At 35.1% G+C, this 15810-nt stretch overlaps 1 protein-coding gene across 2 annotated transcripts in view; it reads right to left on the bottom strand.

Moving 5' to 3' along the window:
- LOC127850272 (RING finger protein 17-like) overlaps positions 1-15810 on the bottom strand; it is a 121783-nt gene that overhangs the window by 59952 nt on the left and 46021 nt on the right. The window contains exons 14-22 of one of the 2 annotated variants that reach the window (XM_052383165.1): positions 12919-13020; positions 11815-11832; positions 6649-6810; positions 5730-5883; positions 5207-5291; positions 4768-4839; positions 2447-2600; positions 891-1003; positions 140-242 (exon numbers count right to left, since the gene is read on the bottom strand). In XM_052383165.1, coding sequence (XP_052239125.1) covers positions 140-242; positions 891-1003; positions 2447-2600; positions 4768-4839; positions 5207-5291; positions 5730-5883; positions 6649-6810; positions 11815-11832; positions 12919-13020 — 963 coding nt within the window. The remainder of the gene's footprint in view (positions 1-139; positions 243-890; positions 1004-2446; positions 2601-4767; positions 4840-5206; positions 5292-5729; positions 5884-6648; positions 6811-11814; positions 11833-12918; positions 13021-15810) is intronic. The other variant, XM_052383166.1, reaches the window with a different exon arrangement.

Genomic DNA, 15810 nt, shown 5'->3' with positions numbered 1-15810 from the left:
TTCTTAGTAAAAATCCAGTTTTTGAAGGAAAGTATTGTACCTGATTAGGCGGTGTGGACTGCACAGGCTAATCTGGGACGAGACTTTAATTATGCATTAAACCCCATTATTGCAGAACTAGGCTCATTTAGGTACTTACCTATCTGTGGGTATATAATCTGCCAGGTGTCTTTGTTTTGCTTGGTGTACGTGTCCTGAATGTGGGCCATCATGGTGGCAAGGTAGTCTGCTTCTTCACCAAGCTGAGAATATACAATGGGCCTTGTTCTGTGAAAAGGGGGTTTACTGCATGTGCGTAAAGTGTCGTCCCAGATTAGTCTGTGCAGTCGGCACAGGCTAATCAGGGACGACACTTTCTGCCTAAACTGGATTTTTGCTAAGAAGAGACTTTCTTTCAAGGAAAGTTATCATAAAAGCAGAAAGTGTCGTCCCTGATTAGCCTGTGTGGACTGCACAGTCGTCCCTGATTAGCCTGTGTGGACTGCACTTTACCCACATGCATTAATCCCTCTTTTCACAGAGCACGGCCCATATCGTATTGTTTGTTGGATTAGTTGCCGTCTTTTTAAAAAGTATACTTTTCTTTACAGTATTCTTTACAATAAAACACACTTACTTACTAAACAGTATAGAAGTAATATCCCAGGATCAGTTAGCATACATACACTTGTTCTTGGTAAGCTTTGTTGATTGAAAATGGATTACCAGAACTAAGTTCATATGCCATTAAAAGACAACGCCCCTAAGGCCCCTACTTGATTTAGAGGTTGTAGAAAACGGCCCTTGAAATGACAAATCTCCTACAGAACAAAGTGAGTCACAACAATGGCGTTTAAATCTAAGTTCTCATCTGAAAACTGTTCTTAGCATAACAATGTAAAGGAATGTACCTCCTGCACATAGAAGTTGTCCGGGGTGCCTGCATAGCTCACAATGACTGGATATGACTCTCCCTCCTCCTTTGGACTCGGTGTCAGGAAGTTCCTGTTTGGTAACTTAGAAGCTGGAATACACAACACGTCATAACCATGGAGTTTTATTGTACAACTATACCTTTGTTCTGTCATCAATGTATATAAAACATTTTGAACATTAATATCACTCAACTGTTTTTGCAACTTTTGCTTTGTGTAGAACAAAATATTTATGGTATTCATTAATTTTGAATATATAAATACTAGGAATGCAACAGATTAATAAAATATTAACCGGTTAACCTATTATAGTAACAGGTTAATTAACCGTTTAAGTACAATAACTTAAACTGTTTAAATATGCTTTTTAAGCAATTAGATATCATTTACATAAATGCACTCTCTTAAACAATTAAAGCACATTTATAGACTCTTATGTTCTTAAAACATTAGTGGCCATATTATGTTTATTTCATAGAATTATTAATTAATATCAAAGTTTATCAATTAAACTGTTGCATCCCTAAATAATACATAAAGTTAAAACACTTTTTTTTTTCTTGAAAAATATTTACTGTATGTCTTGCCGTTCAGAAAGCATTAAGCAGTCTTTAAAATATGCAAATCAAATTAACCTGAGTAAGGATCAGTTGATCAGTACTCAATTGATTTCTTTCTCTTTTATATTTTTAAGAAAAAATGTGAAACAAAATAAAACAATTCAAATCTTTTGTTGGTTGGTAGTTAAGTGTGTAGTTTTTTTTCTTAACTATGACCGTGACCCCACAGACAAACCTTACGCCACTGATTCTAACCTTGACTTCAAACACTATGAACTCGTGAACTATGAGCTTAAGCCCTCTAACTTTAAAATTGACCCCAATGACAATCACATTGATTTCACTGACAATTAACTTGACCCAATAGACAATAACCTTGAACCCACTGGCTATGACTGTTAACCCACTGACTCTGACCTTGAACCCACTGGCTATGACCGTTAACCCACTGACTCTGACCTTGAACCCACTGGCTATGACCGTTAACCCACTGACTCTGACCTTGAACCCACTGGCTATGACCGTTAACCCACTGACTCTGACCTTGAACCCACTGGCTATGACTGTTAACCCACTGACTCTGACCTTAAACCCACTGATAATTACCTTCATCCGACACACTCTGACCATGACCTCATTGATTTTGACCTTGAACCCAATGGCTTTGACCTTGATCCCAATGACTATGTCCATGAACACACTGATAATTACCTTCATTGGACAGACTATACCCATGAACCCCCCTGATTTTGATATTGATCTCACTAACAATGAGCTTGATCGATCTGACTATAAGTCATCCCACAGACTAAAACCTTGACTCCACTGACTTTGACCTTGATCCCACTAACTACTACATGAATCCAGGATTATCTTGACATCATTGACTATGACATTGAAACAACCTTAACTAACCTTGACCCTTAGTACTATGACCTTGACACCGATGACTATGACCTTGATCTCACTTACATCCAGGTTCAGGCAACGAGTAAGGAGACTCAAGATTTGCCAACTCCAGGAACACGAGGGCATCTCGTACTGATATAGGTCGATCATCGAGGATCTCTTCATCAGCAGGTTTGCTCAGATCCACCATCATGATCTTGTTCTCTTCTTGGACAACCTGTAAAATAAAGTCAACAAGAAAATTCATTAAATTGTTATTCCCCGCCAATATGCTTCTGGACACAAGTGTTATATTTGACACTAAAAAAGCATTTTTTCAAGATACAAAGGACCATAACTCCGTTATTAACAAATGGTGTACAATGCCATTTGGTGTGCATCATCTTCTTATATATATATATATACTCATAACAAGTTTCAATGAAATCTGCCAAAGCACTTCCAAGATATGGCTCCGGACACACACAAAAAGCATTTTTTCAAGATAAAAAGGGCCATAACTCCTTTATTAACGAATGATGAACAATGCCATTTGGCGTGCATCATCCTGTTATCCATATATATACTCAAACCAAGTTTCAATGAAATCCGCCAAAGCACTTCCAAGATATGGCTCCGGACGGACGGACAGATGCCAAAACAGTATCCCTCCACCTATGGCGGGGGATAATTACAAGGGTATATTACTTTTCCTAGTTACTATTTATTCTTTAAAAAATCCCCAGTTTTAATTTGTTCAATCAAAATCTCATTTTTCTTTTTAAACTTGCTGAATCTCCAATCATTGTCTATTCTATCCAAATCTACTTTTTAACAATTGTGTCATTAATGTCATAAATTATATACAGATGCATACAGAGCGTCTTTCCATTATAAGAAGAATAGAAGATTTATTACGAGTCCCTTTGGCATACATTTTACACAACAAGTTTCTCTTTTCTTCAATGTCAAGCCACAAGTTCATAGGTTGCTAACAAAGCTTTATGCTCACTGGAATATGAAAGTGAAATCCTTGATGTTCACAAGCTCTTTCTTAAATTTATCCAGGTGACCTATCTTTTGACCGAACATGACCATGTTTTGAACTCAACCAAGACACCAGAGAGACAGTTGTATTATGTTCTGTTTTGCTGTAACAAATAATAGCTGAAAAATGCTCAGCAGCTTGTTCTTTAGTTTCACCTTCAAATTAATTTGGTCTGTAGAATTCAAAAGATTTATGTTGAAGACAATAGTATAATGACTTACATCGAATGGACAAAAAACTCAGCAAAAGTCCTTATTACATATTGCACAACAATACTTGTAACTATGCAATTTTTAAATACAAATGATTGATAATTAGCAACTTCCATTATTAATACATCATCTTATATTATAAGAATGTTTCGGTACAGTTAAACACTGCTATTTCGAAGTTGTTGGATACATCACAAATAGTCGTAAAGGAAAATTATTTAAGTAGTGGTGTTCTATTTCAGCTATGTATGCACTTACAAAACATCATAAGTAGATTATGATGCGTATATAGATATGAAGTAACATAAAAAATATTATAAATATTGTAACAAGAGTGTCAATTAGTCACAAAATACACCTGTTTAAAGGTCAAGGTTTTATGAATCTCATTATTTATAAAATACCTGCCTTATGTTCCCAAAAAATACAAGTTGTATCAATTGGTAAAATACAACTGCACAGAAATAATTCTCGTATTATGCTACTTGCTAGTTTTCCAATTCCGTATTACCATACTCGCTGGACTACTTTTAATGACGTCGCTATGAATGCAGAAAATTAGAAGTGCATTCTTGGTTAATTATGAACGCTTAAACTCATTTTTTTAACTTAAATGATTCAAAGTGGTATATAATATAAGGAATATTTCGAAAGTCAATTGTTACAAGTGTTTGTATCAGTCTCGTGGCTTGCACTATTTCGTTTAACACTCAAGGCTCCGCCTCTGGTGAGAAACATCATCACACAACCCACTCGACTGATACAAACACATGGAACAATTGACTAGCGTAAAATTCTGTATATATTATACCCATACACAATATTGCTCACCCAAAACACTTTATCAATGATCAATTTAAGTTATCTGTATTCAAAATAACAGTGTTCAACTGTTGTTCTTCTTATTATATTTATGTCGTTCTCAAACTGTTTATTTCAAGAACATAATGACAATAAATTGCTATATGTTACAATAAAACAATTTAGTAGTAACTTAAAATTGTCTTGAGATATTTGATAAATCAGGCCCTATCGAGCTCAAACTAAACATCTGAACTGGAGAGGGAGTTATGTTTGCAATTAACAGATTGGAACATTAATATCAACTTGCCAACATGCGGTGGCAACACAGCTGGGTAACTCACCTTCAAAACCATGGTTTTATTGTCCACCATCTTGGCAAATGTCTGGACTGCATCTAGCGACCAGTTTGCGTCCTGAAAGACAGTTTAATTCCTTTTCATTATCAGTTGAAATAACAAAATGTCCAATGTACAAAGATTCTCTAAAATCTCACTGGCTGTTGGAGATCACTAGACAAATGAATGAATATCTTTACAAATAAATCTTCATAGATTATTAATATGTTAGTTTAATAGAGGTTATTAGAACCAAGACATACATTTTATAAGATGTATACTTTTACAATGAATCTTCAATTTGTATTAGTCAAGTTGATTATCCAAATTTGACTGAAACTGTATAAAGGCAACAAAAATTTTAATAAAATATTCAAAGACAAATATTCATTAACACAAATTTGTATGAAAAACTTCACTTGTAAGCCATATCTTGTTTACTTACCTTTGATCGTGGAACCAGGTTCACTAGACAACAATCAATGGAGAATTCAGGGTGCTTCATGAATTTTGACTGCATCTTGCGCAATCTGAAAATTCCCACAGAGGTTTATAGAGACTGCTTAAAACCTCCTCATGCATTGATAAGAAAAACTTATATTAGACATATCAACATTTGGTACCATTTCAAAAGAAAATTCAAGCTAACTTAACCCTTTCCTCATCAGAAGCAAAATGAAAATGGCTTTTGCAACCAGCATAAAACCAGAACAGCCTGCAAGTATAACTCACAGTCTGTGCAGGTTTTATGCTGTTTGCTGCTCATCAGTATCTAAGGGTTGGAAATGAAGCCTTTAAAACATGAATCTAGTAAAAAAGATATTCAAATAAATTTAACTTTCCAAGTGACTACAAATGTGTCAAAATACGTATCTAAGTGGGAAAGGGTTCCATTGATTCAGCAATAGCACTTAGAATATATAAGCTGCTCTCTTGTCTTACCCATAACTCCCCCCGTTTCAACTCACCTGTCAACCTGTACTAGCTCCACGTTCCCGAAATCAAAGTACGCGACTTCCACGATGGTCTTACTGAAGTCGTCTGGGTCGTGTCGAATCACGTGTTTGATACGCCCACGGTACCACTGCTTGTCCACCGAGTACAGAACCAACACATAGTCGTCTGAAAATACACGGGAAATAAATTGGTCATCTGCAAATACACGGGAAATAAATAGGTCATCTGCAAATACACCGAAAATAAAGTGGTCATCTGCAAAAACACGCAAAATACATTTATCTTGTTTGTTGGGTGATTAAATTATTTGCCATACTCAAGAGTTTTTAACTTAGTAAAAAACAACATGATAATTAGCAGAAATAAGTATGTCAGAATAATTTTTTAAGTCTATACACATGTCTTTAACCCTTACAATGCGGGAACCGAGTTGTGAATGCCTTTGCAAACAGTTTGGATCCAGATGAGACGCCACAGAACGTGGCGTCTCATCTGGATCCAAACTGTTTGCTATTCTGATAGTATTCTTTGAAAAAAAATCGAAGAAAATGCTAATTTTAGAAATTCAGCAGACGACATTTTAGCAGACGACAAATTACCCAGCATGCAAAGGGTTAAATCTCTAGCTGAGGCATTCAATTCTACACAGTGGTGATATAAACATGTTTTAACCCTTTCCCACTTGGAAGCAAAGTGAAAATGGCGAGCAACTCGCAGTCTATTCAGGTTTTATGCTGTTTGCTGATCATCAGTATCTAAGGTTTTGAGATGAAGCCTTAAAAACTTGAATGTAGTAAAAAAGGTCTTAAATTAAATTTAACTTTCTAAGGGACTACAAATGCGTAAAAATACGTATCTGAGAGCTAAAGAGTTAAATATCTACTACTTCTTACAGTTCGACGCCTCAAGCTTCAAGAGACAATGCCTTACCCACATCAACCTCAGTGACAATCTGTGTCTTGGCTTGAGGACTGTTACACCAGCGCTGAATAGCGTGAGACATGGTGGCAAGCTTCGAGTTGTCACGCTTTAGCTGTACCACAAACTTGTTCGGTGAGTTAATGTGCGTTACGATAACATTCTCATTTTGTCCTGTAATGAAAGGCATTATAAGAGAAAAAAATTAAATAGTCAAATAGTCACTTTCACAATTGTCGATAATATGTAATATAATCCAAAAAATTGCACTGAACATCATATTTTAAGTTGTTAAACTGTTTAAACAATTGAGATCGGGAATTTGTTTGTGATTTATCGAAGCACACATGGAAATGAATTTGTTTTCAGATGAATGAAAATGCATTCTTGAAAAAAAAAGCTGGGAAAGAGTTTTAACTTTTCGTAGAAAATATACCCAATCCCTCTTTTTCAGAGCTTTACATGATCTGTTTTTGTATAAATCACTGATCTAACCAGGACTTGAAAGTGTGTCAAATCAAAACACAAAGGCCATTTTTCTTTAAGACACAGTGCATTGGTTACTGGTTCTACACAGGAAACTCACGCTTTCATTATAAATACATTAAAGCAAATCCTTTATTCAAAATGTTAAACATAACATCTTCTTCAATAAAAACAATAACACAAAAGATGATTTAAAAAAATAAAAAAATAACTATAAACTATTTATAATGCACACACAAGATATAGATTATAATGAAGGTTAAGGGCGACTGCTCATCTGAAATCTAAATTTTCACAAACATATAATATCTGATGCGTTTTGTTATTTAATGCTAGTCCAGAAAATGTGTGAGTAAGAGTGCAACAAATGTTAGATCTTTTTTAACAGATGCATATTAGGAAACAAGAGATGTGTTTGTCAGAAACACAATGCCCCCTACTGCGCCGCTTTGATACATATTTTTTTGACTTTTGACCTTAAAGGATGACCTTGACCTTTCACCACTCAAAATGTCCAGCTTCATGAGATACATATGCATGCCAAATATCAAGTTGCTATGTAAAGGGACAAATAAGTTATGAGCATTTTTCGAAACCTAAATGCAAAGTGTGACGGAAGGACAGACAGACGGATGGACTGTACGATCACTATATGCCCTCCTTTGGAGGCACAAAAACTAAAACCTTCAAATTTTCAAAAATATTTTTACAAATAATTAGTTATATACTAACCTGACATCATCTGATATTTTTGACGGTATTTTGTCATGCGATTGATCAATAAAACAAAATGAAGCAAAGGAAATTCTAAAAATGTTTTCTTCAACATGTTCAAGATAAAACAAGATGTGTTTGTGAAACACTATGAACCCCCATATATTCGACCTTGAACTTTGACCTTGACCTTACCCCACTCCAAATGTGCAGCTCCATGAGATACACATGCATGCCAAATATCAAGTTGCTATCTTCAATATTGCAAAATGTGACCTTTGACCTTGACCTTGACGGATGACTTTTACCTTTCACCACTCCAAAATGTGCAGCTCCATGAGATACACATGCATGTCAAATATCAAGTTGATGTCTTCAATATTGCAAAAGTTATGGCCAATGTTAAAGTTTGACGCAAACAAACCAACAAAGCAACAAACCAACAAAGCAACAAACCAACAAACAGGGCAAAAACAATATGTCCCCCAGTATAGACTGGGGGACATAAAAAATATAAATAATTGGCCAGTATGCCCAAAACTATTACCACACTTCAGACTACAAATACAGAATAGCCCTTCATTTAAAAAATCAAATAATTCCATTCATGTTGAGTCAAACCTAACCACCTCTTATTACATATTTCTCCCTTTCGGACATTGTGTTACTGACGTGGGCACCATTGGCAGCCTTTACATATTAGTATAGCTGGTATTTAAATGAAAATGTGTACATTGATAGAGGCCAATACAGCCACAATTTTTTTAGTTATTTCCCTTTGCTTATTTTCGGTATAATTTGTTGTGTTTAGCATATCTCTGTGGGTTTTTAAATTAACCTTCATATAATAATATATTGTTCAAGAGAAATGCAAAAAGCAAGACCATAACTCTCTCTTCAGTATTTGCAGAGTTATTGTCCTACATGAATTTTAATGTGCCTGAACAAGAATTCATGTATTGAAGAAATAATAAACAGCTGCGCCATGAGCGCATGATACGCCCGTCGTTCGCCAATGAAGTAGTAAGGTAATAAATAACCCTTTGAATCATTTTTTTACTTCAGTTTATTTGTATTTGAATACATGGTTTATTTTACAAGTACATGAGCATGGAGCGCCGTCTCCTTGACATTCATACCATATCTTTTTTTGAGTATATGTATGCATTTCTTTAGAGGATATGGAGTTGAAGTAAACCTGTTATAGATATTTTGACCAATAATAAAAGAGAAATGTAGATGGGTAAGTGGTAGTGTACAATCGGAATAGAAAAAAGCTCACCTTGTTCAATTTTTCAGGGATACTAAAAAAAAAAAAAAAAAAAATCCATCGAAGGATATTTGAGGTACAGTAGGACATTCAATGAAATCACGAAATTTTGACGAACAAAGTCCCATAACTCTGGAACGACAATTCAGAATTCCGTCAAAAACGAAAGGGGATCAGGGTTTATCAATATTAAGATTGTGTTGAAATTTGAAAAAAATCCATCGAAGGATATTTGAGCTACAGTAGGACATTCAATGAAATCACGAAATTTTGACGAACAAAGTCCCATAACTCTGGAACGACAATTCAGAATTCCGTCAAAAACGAAAGGGGATCAGGGTTTATCAATATTAAGATTGTGTTGAAATTTGAAAAAAATCCATCGAAGGATATTTGAGCTACAGTAGGACATTCAATGAAATCACGAAATTTTGACGAACAAAGTCCCATAACTCTGGAACGACAATTCAGAATTCCGTCAAAAACGAAAGGGGATCAGGGTTTATCAATATTAAGATTGTGTTAAAATTTGAAGAAAATCTGTCAAAGGATATTTGACGTAGCGTACGACATTAACAGACGGACGGACGGACGGACAGACGGACGCGGGGTATACCATAATACGTCCCGTCATAGACGGGCGTATAAAAATGAAACTTCATATATGGATAGAGGACACAAGAACCATAACAATTCTTATATTCTTATTTTTAGAGTTATTGCTTAAATTTCTAGCAGAAACTTTTCTTGTGCAAAATGTAACTTAAAAAAAGTATAGAATACAGTAAACCCGTGTTTATCCCGAATTCAATAATCCGGAAAACTCGCGATCCGGATGAAAGTTAAGAGGAACAGATTTATTACGCAGTATTTTCCCTCGTTAAGTTCGGAATCTCATGTTCTGGATCCAAACATATATTTCGCGACACCGATTTGTGTATTTAGCTGTAATTATGTCTCGTTAATCCGGATGCTTCCCAACATGAGGGTTTAATCAACCTCCGCTGAATAAACAAAAGCGCATTCACCAAGGCGTTAACTATTGTTGTTTTAGGCTTAATGGTCAACCTGTCGTTTAAACAAAAGTGCGATCACCGAGGCATGAAATATTACTGTGTTTAGGAGTGATAGCTAATAGTAGTGACTAAACATGATTCAACTCCGACTTTACTTAAACTTAAATTGGTGTCGGCATTACACAATGCATCTTAAAACACACACTTGGTTTGATGTTTAATTTTCTTTAATGTCTTTAATGAACCGAACCCGCTACCAATAAAGACGCTGATTACAATCGGACCATCATTACAAAACTGTTAAACACTTAAAATATCATGCTTATTCAGAAAAAAAAACGAAATGAACTTGTTATGCATGAAAAATTGTGATAGGATTATTTTAACAATCCGTGAAAAACTTGTGATTTTTTACATGTCAGTATTTTAATCATTTCAACATTCTGAGACGGGTTATAAATAAAGATATTAAAACCATATCGCAGTTTTATGTTTTATTTTCATTTGCCTTCAACACCCTTGATTTGTAACTCTGTGACGTTACCAGCTAACAGCACACGTGCCACCCATGGCAACATCTTTTCACTGCGGCAGAAACACACGAGATGCACGCAGTCCTCATGGTGTGTATATGTACTACAATTCGGTTACGCGTTTTTGTATTTATATTGTTTAACATTTGATTTTAAAACTAAATAACCTAAATAAATGTCTGCGTAACAAAAAATATCATTCTCGATGCGAAATGAGTATGAAAATGTACATAAACATAAGGTGTATTTCATAAGGTAAGGTAATTAAACTGATGTCAAAACGGCACTGGTTCGATAATCCGGAAGATTCGTTTATCCGGAATTTTCTGCCGGAACGGACGTTTCCGGATAAACGCGGGTTCACTGTATATTAAAATAAAACTTCATATATTGATAAAGGGATGTGTGAGGGACTTAAGAGTAAAAGTTACCTAATTCATTCTTCAATATTTACATAGTTAATGCCCTTTGTTAATTTTCTTGGACACTATAATTCCACTACCATTGAAGATATTTTTAATAAAACTCCAAAGATCTATAGAGACGATTTTGAGAAAGTGAAGAGTGCAGGAACTAAAAATTGCTACTCAGTATTTTTGGAGTTATTGACCTTCTGATATATCTTGCACAAAGTCCAACTGCACAGTTTTATTTTATAGTGCAGATCAACTAAAAAGTATGAACGGGATTCATATTATAATATAAGACTTTGAGGAAACGCATAGTACAGGAACAAATACATCTTTCTTCATTTTTAGGGGGTGTCCTTTGTTTAATTATCTTCAGCGTCACTGTACATAATGAATTGTAATATATAACAATTGGGGAATCAAGATTTTATTTTTTAATAACCAAATAAAACTTGTCTGTGTTTCCCTATTTTAAAAGTTCTGGAACACACTTTTGGGCAAAACAATATGTTAGGGGCATTCAGCACTTACAGGGACAGCACTACTTTGTTCTAAAGTTGCACAATATAGGTTGTTTGTTTTTTTCATAATTTTAATTTACTGAACTAAAACTGATCAATTAATAAGGAACTTAAAAACTGTTTAAAAATCAAGTTAAGAAACATGTGAATAACTTGAACAGTAATAATGCATGTAAGTATAATGCAGGGAAACCTCAACATGCAAAACATAGCATGAAATGTTCATACCTTGTTTAAATTCCCTTGCTGGAAATATAGGGCATTTTCAAAAATATTTTATAGGTAACTGATAAATTTTAAAATTGCCAGTTTATCAATATTGTGCACTGTTGAAACAAGACAAAACAGTGTAACATTCTTAAATGTTTATAATAACATTTGTAATGCAATTTATAAATGCTAAGTCTATACCCACAAGTTTAGACGTATAATCACCCTCAAATTAAAATATATAATCAAACTCAAATAAAGAAATTTACCCTAAAGTAAAGAAATACATGGTCAGGTCTTATATTTTTTGACGTTGACAAAATACTTTGAAACAACACATTCTGTTAATAAAAATTTCTATGTTATCTTTATAAAAATTATAGTTTTTTAGACCACATTGCTATCACAATATCTAAGTGTAAACAGTTTATTAAAAAAAAATATATATATTATTTTAAATCCTCTTTTAAAATAGATGTGATAAAGTTTGATTCCGAAAAGTTGTACCTGGTGGTCATTAGATACATGGTATCTAATTGAAGAAACAATAAAGTTACAGTCTCCCCTTGAATAATATCAAATTCAGGAATAATATCATTTAACAAGAGCAACGCGTAATGGGTGCCACGCTCGGCTACGGTGCAGTTTTGAATAAATGAAAGCTTGTCAGATTTAATTTTTTTTTACGTCACAGTGACCTTGACGTTTGACCTAGTGACCCCAAAATGTGTATGGCGTGTAGAACTTATCAAGCTGCATCTACATATGAAGTTTCAAAGTTGTAAGTAGAAGCACTTTGATTTTAGAGCCAATGTTAAGGTTTTAGCACAACGCGGACGTCAGACAGCGGACAACACGACGAGCTGGCTATGACAATACCTCGGGTTTTCTCCGAAAACGCCGAGCTAAAAATGCATTAGTTATGGCAATTTGCGTTGGACCATGCAAGCCTGATTTCTTATTTGTTAGTGACAATTATTATATTATTTCTTACACGCCTGCTTCAAATTAGCCTAAGGCTTTCTATGCAACCGAGCTAAAATAAATAAACAAAAAATCAATTCCAGTCACTATCATAATGTGTCAAAACAGGATAAGGAATTGATTAGATTCAATGTATACCTTTAAACATAGGTTTATCAGGTAACTTCGTTTGTGGGCCAGATTTCACTTTCATAGCTGCGATCTGGTCTCCGGCTGCATTCAGCAACACTTCTTGTTCCTCTGAAAAATAGACATGGGGACTTCAGACAAGGTTTGCTGCCAAAATTTGTTGATTCACCAGTGTGCATGCATACTAGAGCCTTTTCACAGGACTCACAATAGGCCCAAAATGTTACCCAGTTATTAGATGTTTGAAAGTTGAGGTGATTGGTGTATGGCCAGTGGCTAGGGTCAATTTCTGTTTCTTTTCTCTCTAACTAGAGAACACTTTGAAATTTGTACAAAACTATCAAACAATGTGGGTTATTGTATTAAAAAATAAAACCCAGTTTATTTTAGCAGAAATGTGGACCCTTCAAGGGATAGTATCTTGAGCATACTATATGTTGATTAACTAGAGTTCTCTTTCCTGATTTATAAGAATTATTGCCCATTCTATAAATAGTTCTGAGATCACTTCCTTTCTGGCATTGGATTCCAAGGCTTCAACCTACAGAAAGAACTGAAATTTAAAAATCTACATTTATCTGCAGAGATAATTACTTAGTTATATTACAAAAAACATCTCAAAATGTCTGGAAGAGGAAAACCAGCAGGAAGGAAAAAAAGCTCAAACAAACCTACGAGAAAATGAAGAAAAAAGGCAAAGAGATGAAGCTCCATCTGACCATGATGTGCCAGAATTTATTCACCTACTGGCTTCTGACAAAACAGAAAATAACAACAAAAGAGGTAAATTTGTTGACTTCCAAACATTGATAAATGAATCCAAAATTTTGCCAAACAGTTCTTCAACTCAGGGCTATGAATTAAATAGGCCTGAAATGATAAGGTGTGGCGGGGATTCCTTAGGTATTCATGTCCCTGAACAAAAACAAATAAAAATCAAGCAAAATGAATACATTAACATGGCTGTTCTTCTCAAAGGAGCCGTAAAACCTTTATAAACAGTTCAAAAATGCAGTTTTGAGTGTTGATGAAAGTGGAACAATTGTTTCTGCTCCAAGGGCCAATAGCGAAAAAATACCATCCATCGAAAAATGGACAGATGCTTTTTTGATTTATTCCAGCATCAATCTCCAGGCCCATCCTGATCACACTCAGCATATGCTTAATTATATGTTTACAATAAGGGAGGCTGCTGCCAAATTTGGGGGCACAGGGTGGCGCACATATGACGAGCAGTTCCGTCTGCGTCAGTCCATGTACTTCTCTCCATGGTCAAAAATCAATGCTGACCTTTGGCTCAGATGTTTTTTCTGGCAATATTGGTGCCCCAGCAAATCGGCCATTTTCCATTCAACCAAATCTATCACCTCCATGCCTTGACTTTAACAAAGGCTTCTGTAAATGGAACAACTGCAGGTTCCAACACCTCTGTGCAGTATGTCAAAGCCCAAAGCATGGCACTTGGTCTTGTTATATGAAGGAACCACAATTGCATCCACAGCAAACTCAACCCCACAAACCCAATAATTCCTTTTGGGTATCTTACAGGGGAGCATTCAGGTTTTAAAGGGGCCAAGGTCAGCGGTTCAGAGCTACAAAGCAATAATTTCATGCAATTAGCACCATCACCAATAAACGTTAATATTTTACAGGCTGAATCTTATGATTACAATACTATAGAATCTCAATTTTTAGTAAATGGTTTTAGAAAAGGGTCCTCATTAAAGAATAAAGGACCTCGTAAAGCAACTAATGCCAAAAATCTTAAATCTGCATTAAAGCTTCCGGATATTGTCTTGGAAAAGATTAATAAAGAGGTAGAACTGTGTGGCGTACCAGGTCCTTTTGTGAAAGTAGACCTTTACCAAATCATTGAATATCACCAATTGGTTTGGTCCCTACAAAAAACAGGGCAGCAAGAGTTTAGACTGATCCATCACCTTTCCTATCCAGTGGGCCAGTCATTAAATGATTATATCGACCCAGCTAAGTGTACTGTACAATATACTAGTTTTGATACCGCAGTACACATGATTCAGGATCTCGGTTTCAAGTGTGAAATGTTTAAAATGGACATCAAAAGTGCATTCTGCCTTTTACCAGTGGAACCAAATGATTTTGACCAGTTAGGTTTTGTATTTAATAAATGCTTTTACTTCGATAAATGCCTGCCATTTGGATGTTCCATAACTTGCAACTTATTTAATCGTTTTGCAGATTTACTTATTCACATACTATTCAAAGGAAAGCAGGCTCTACTTATTTAATCCATTACTAAGTTGACTTTTTGGGTGGTGGCAGAAGAAACTCTGGCGAATGTAGACATCTAATGGAAACTTTTTTAGGCTGTATGCAGAAATTAGGTGTGCCGATAGCAGCAGAAAAAACACTGAAGGTCTGGTTACAGTCCTTACATTTTTAGGCTTAGAACTAGATTCTGACAAGATGGAAATAGGTTAGCCACTTCATAAGGTTCAAGAAGTGTTGATTTTACTACTGAACAACATGCTATAAACAAGGGACAAAATTGTCACAAAACCAGGTTTTCATTGTGAAAAAAAATCTGATAAAGGGAGAAAACTCAAACTGAACTTTTGAAATGAACAAACAAAATTAACCCCCTTTGTAAGTTTGTTTTTAAAAAAATCTATTTTTAGTCGTGGCGACCTTGACATTGGAGATATTGACGTGATTCTTTTGTGCGACACACCGTCCCATGATGGTGAACAAATGTGCCAAATGATTTTAAAATCTCACAATGAATGACATAGTTATGGCCAGGACAAGCTCATTTATGGCCATTTTTGACCTTTGAACTCAAAGTGTGACCTTGACCTTGGAGATATCGACGTAATTATTTTGCGCGACACACCGTCCCATGATGGTGAACAAATGTGCCAA

This window comes from Dreissena polymorpha, chromosome 11 (assembly GCF_020536995.1).
Source record: "Dreissena polymorpha isolate Duluth1 chromosome 11, UMN_Dpol_1.0, whole genome shotgun sequence".
NCBI lineage: Eukaryota > Metazoa > Mollusca > Bivalvia > Myida > Dreissenidae > Dreissena > Dreissena polymorpha.
Note: the sequence above shows the minus strand (reverse complement) of the source record. Positions and strands in the feature narration are given on the sequence as shown.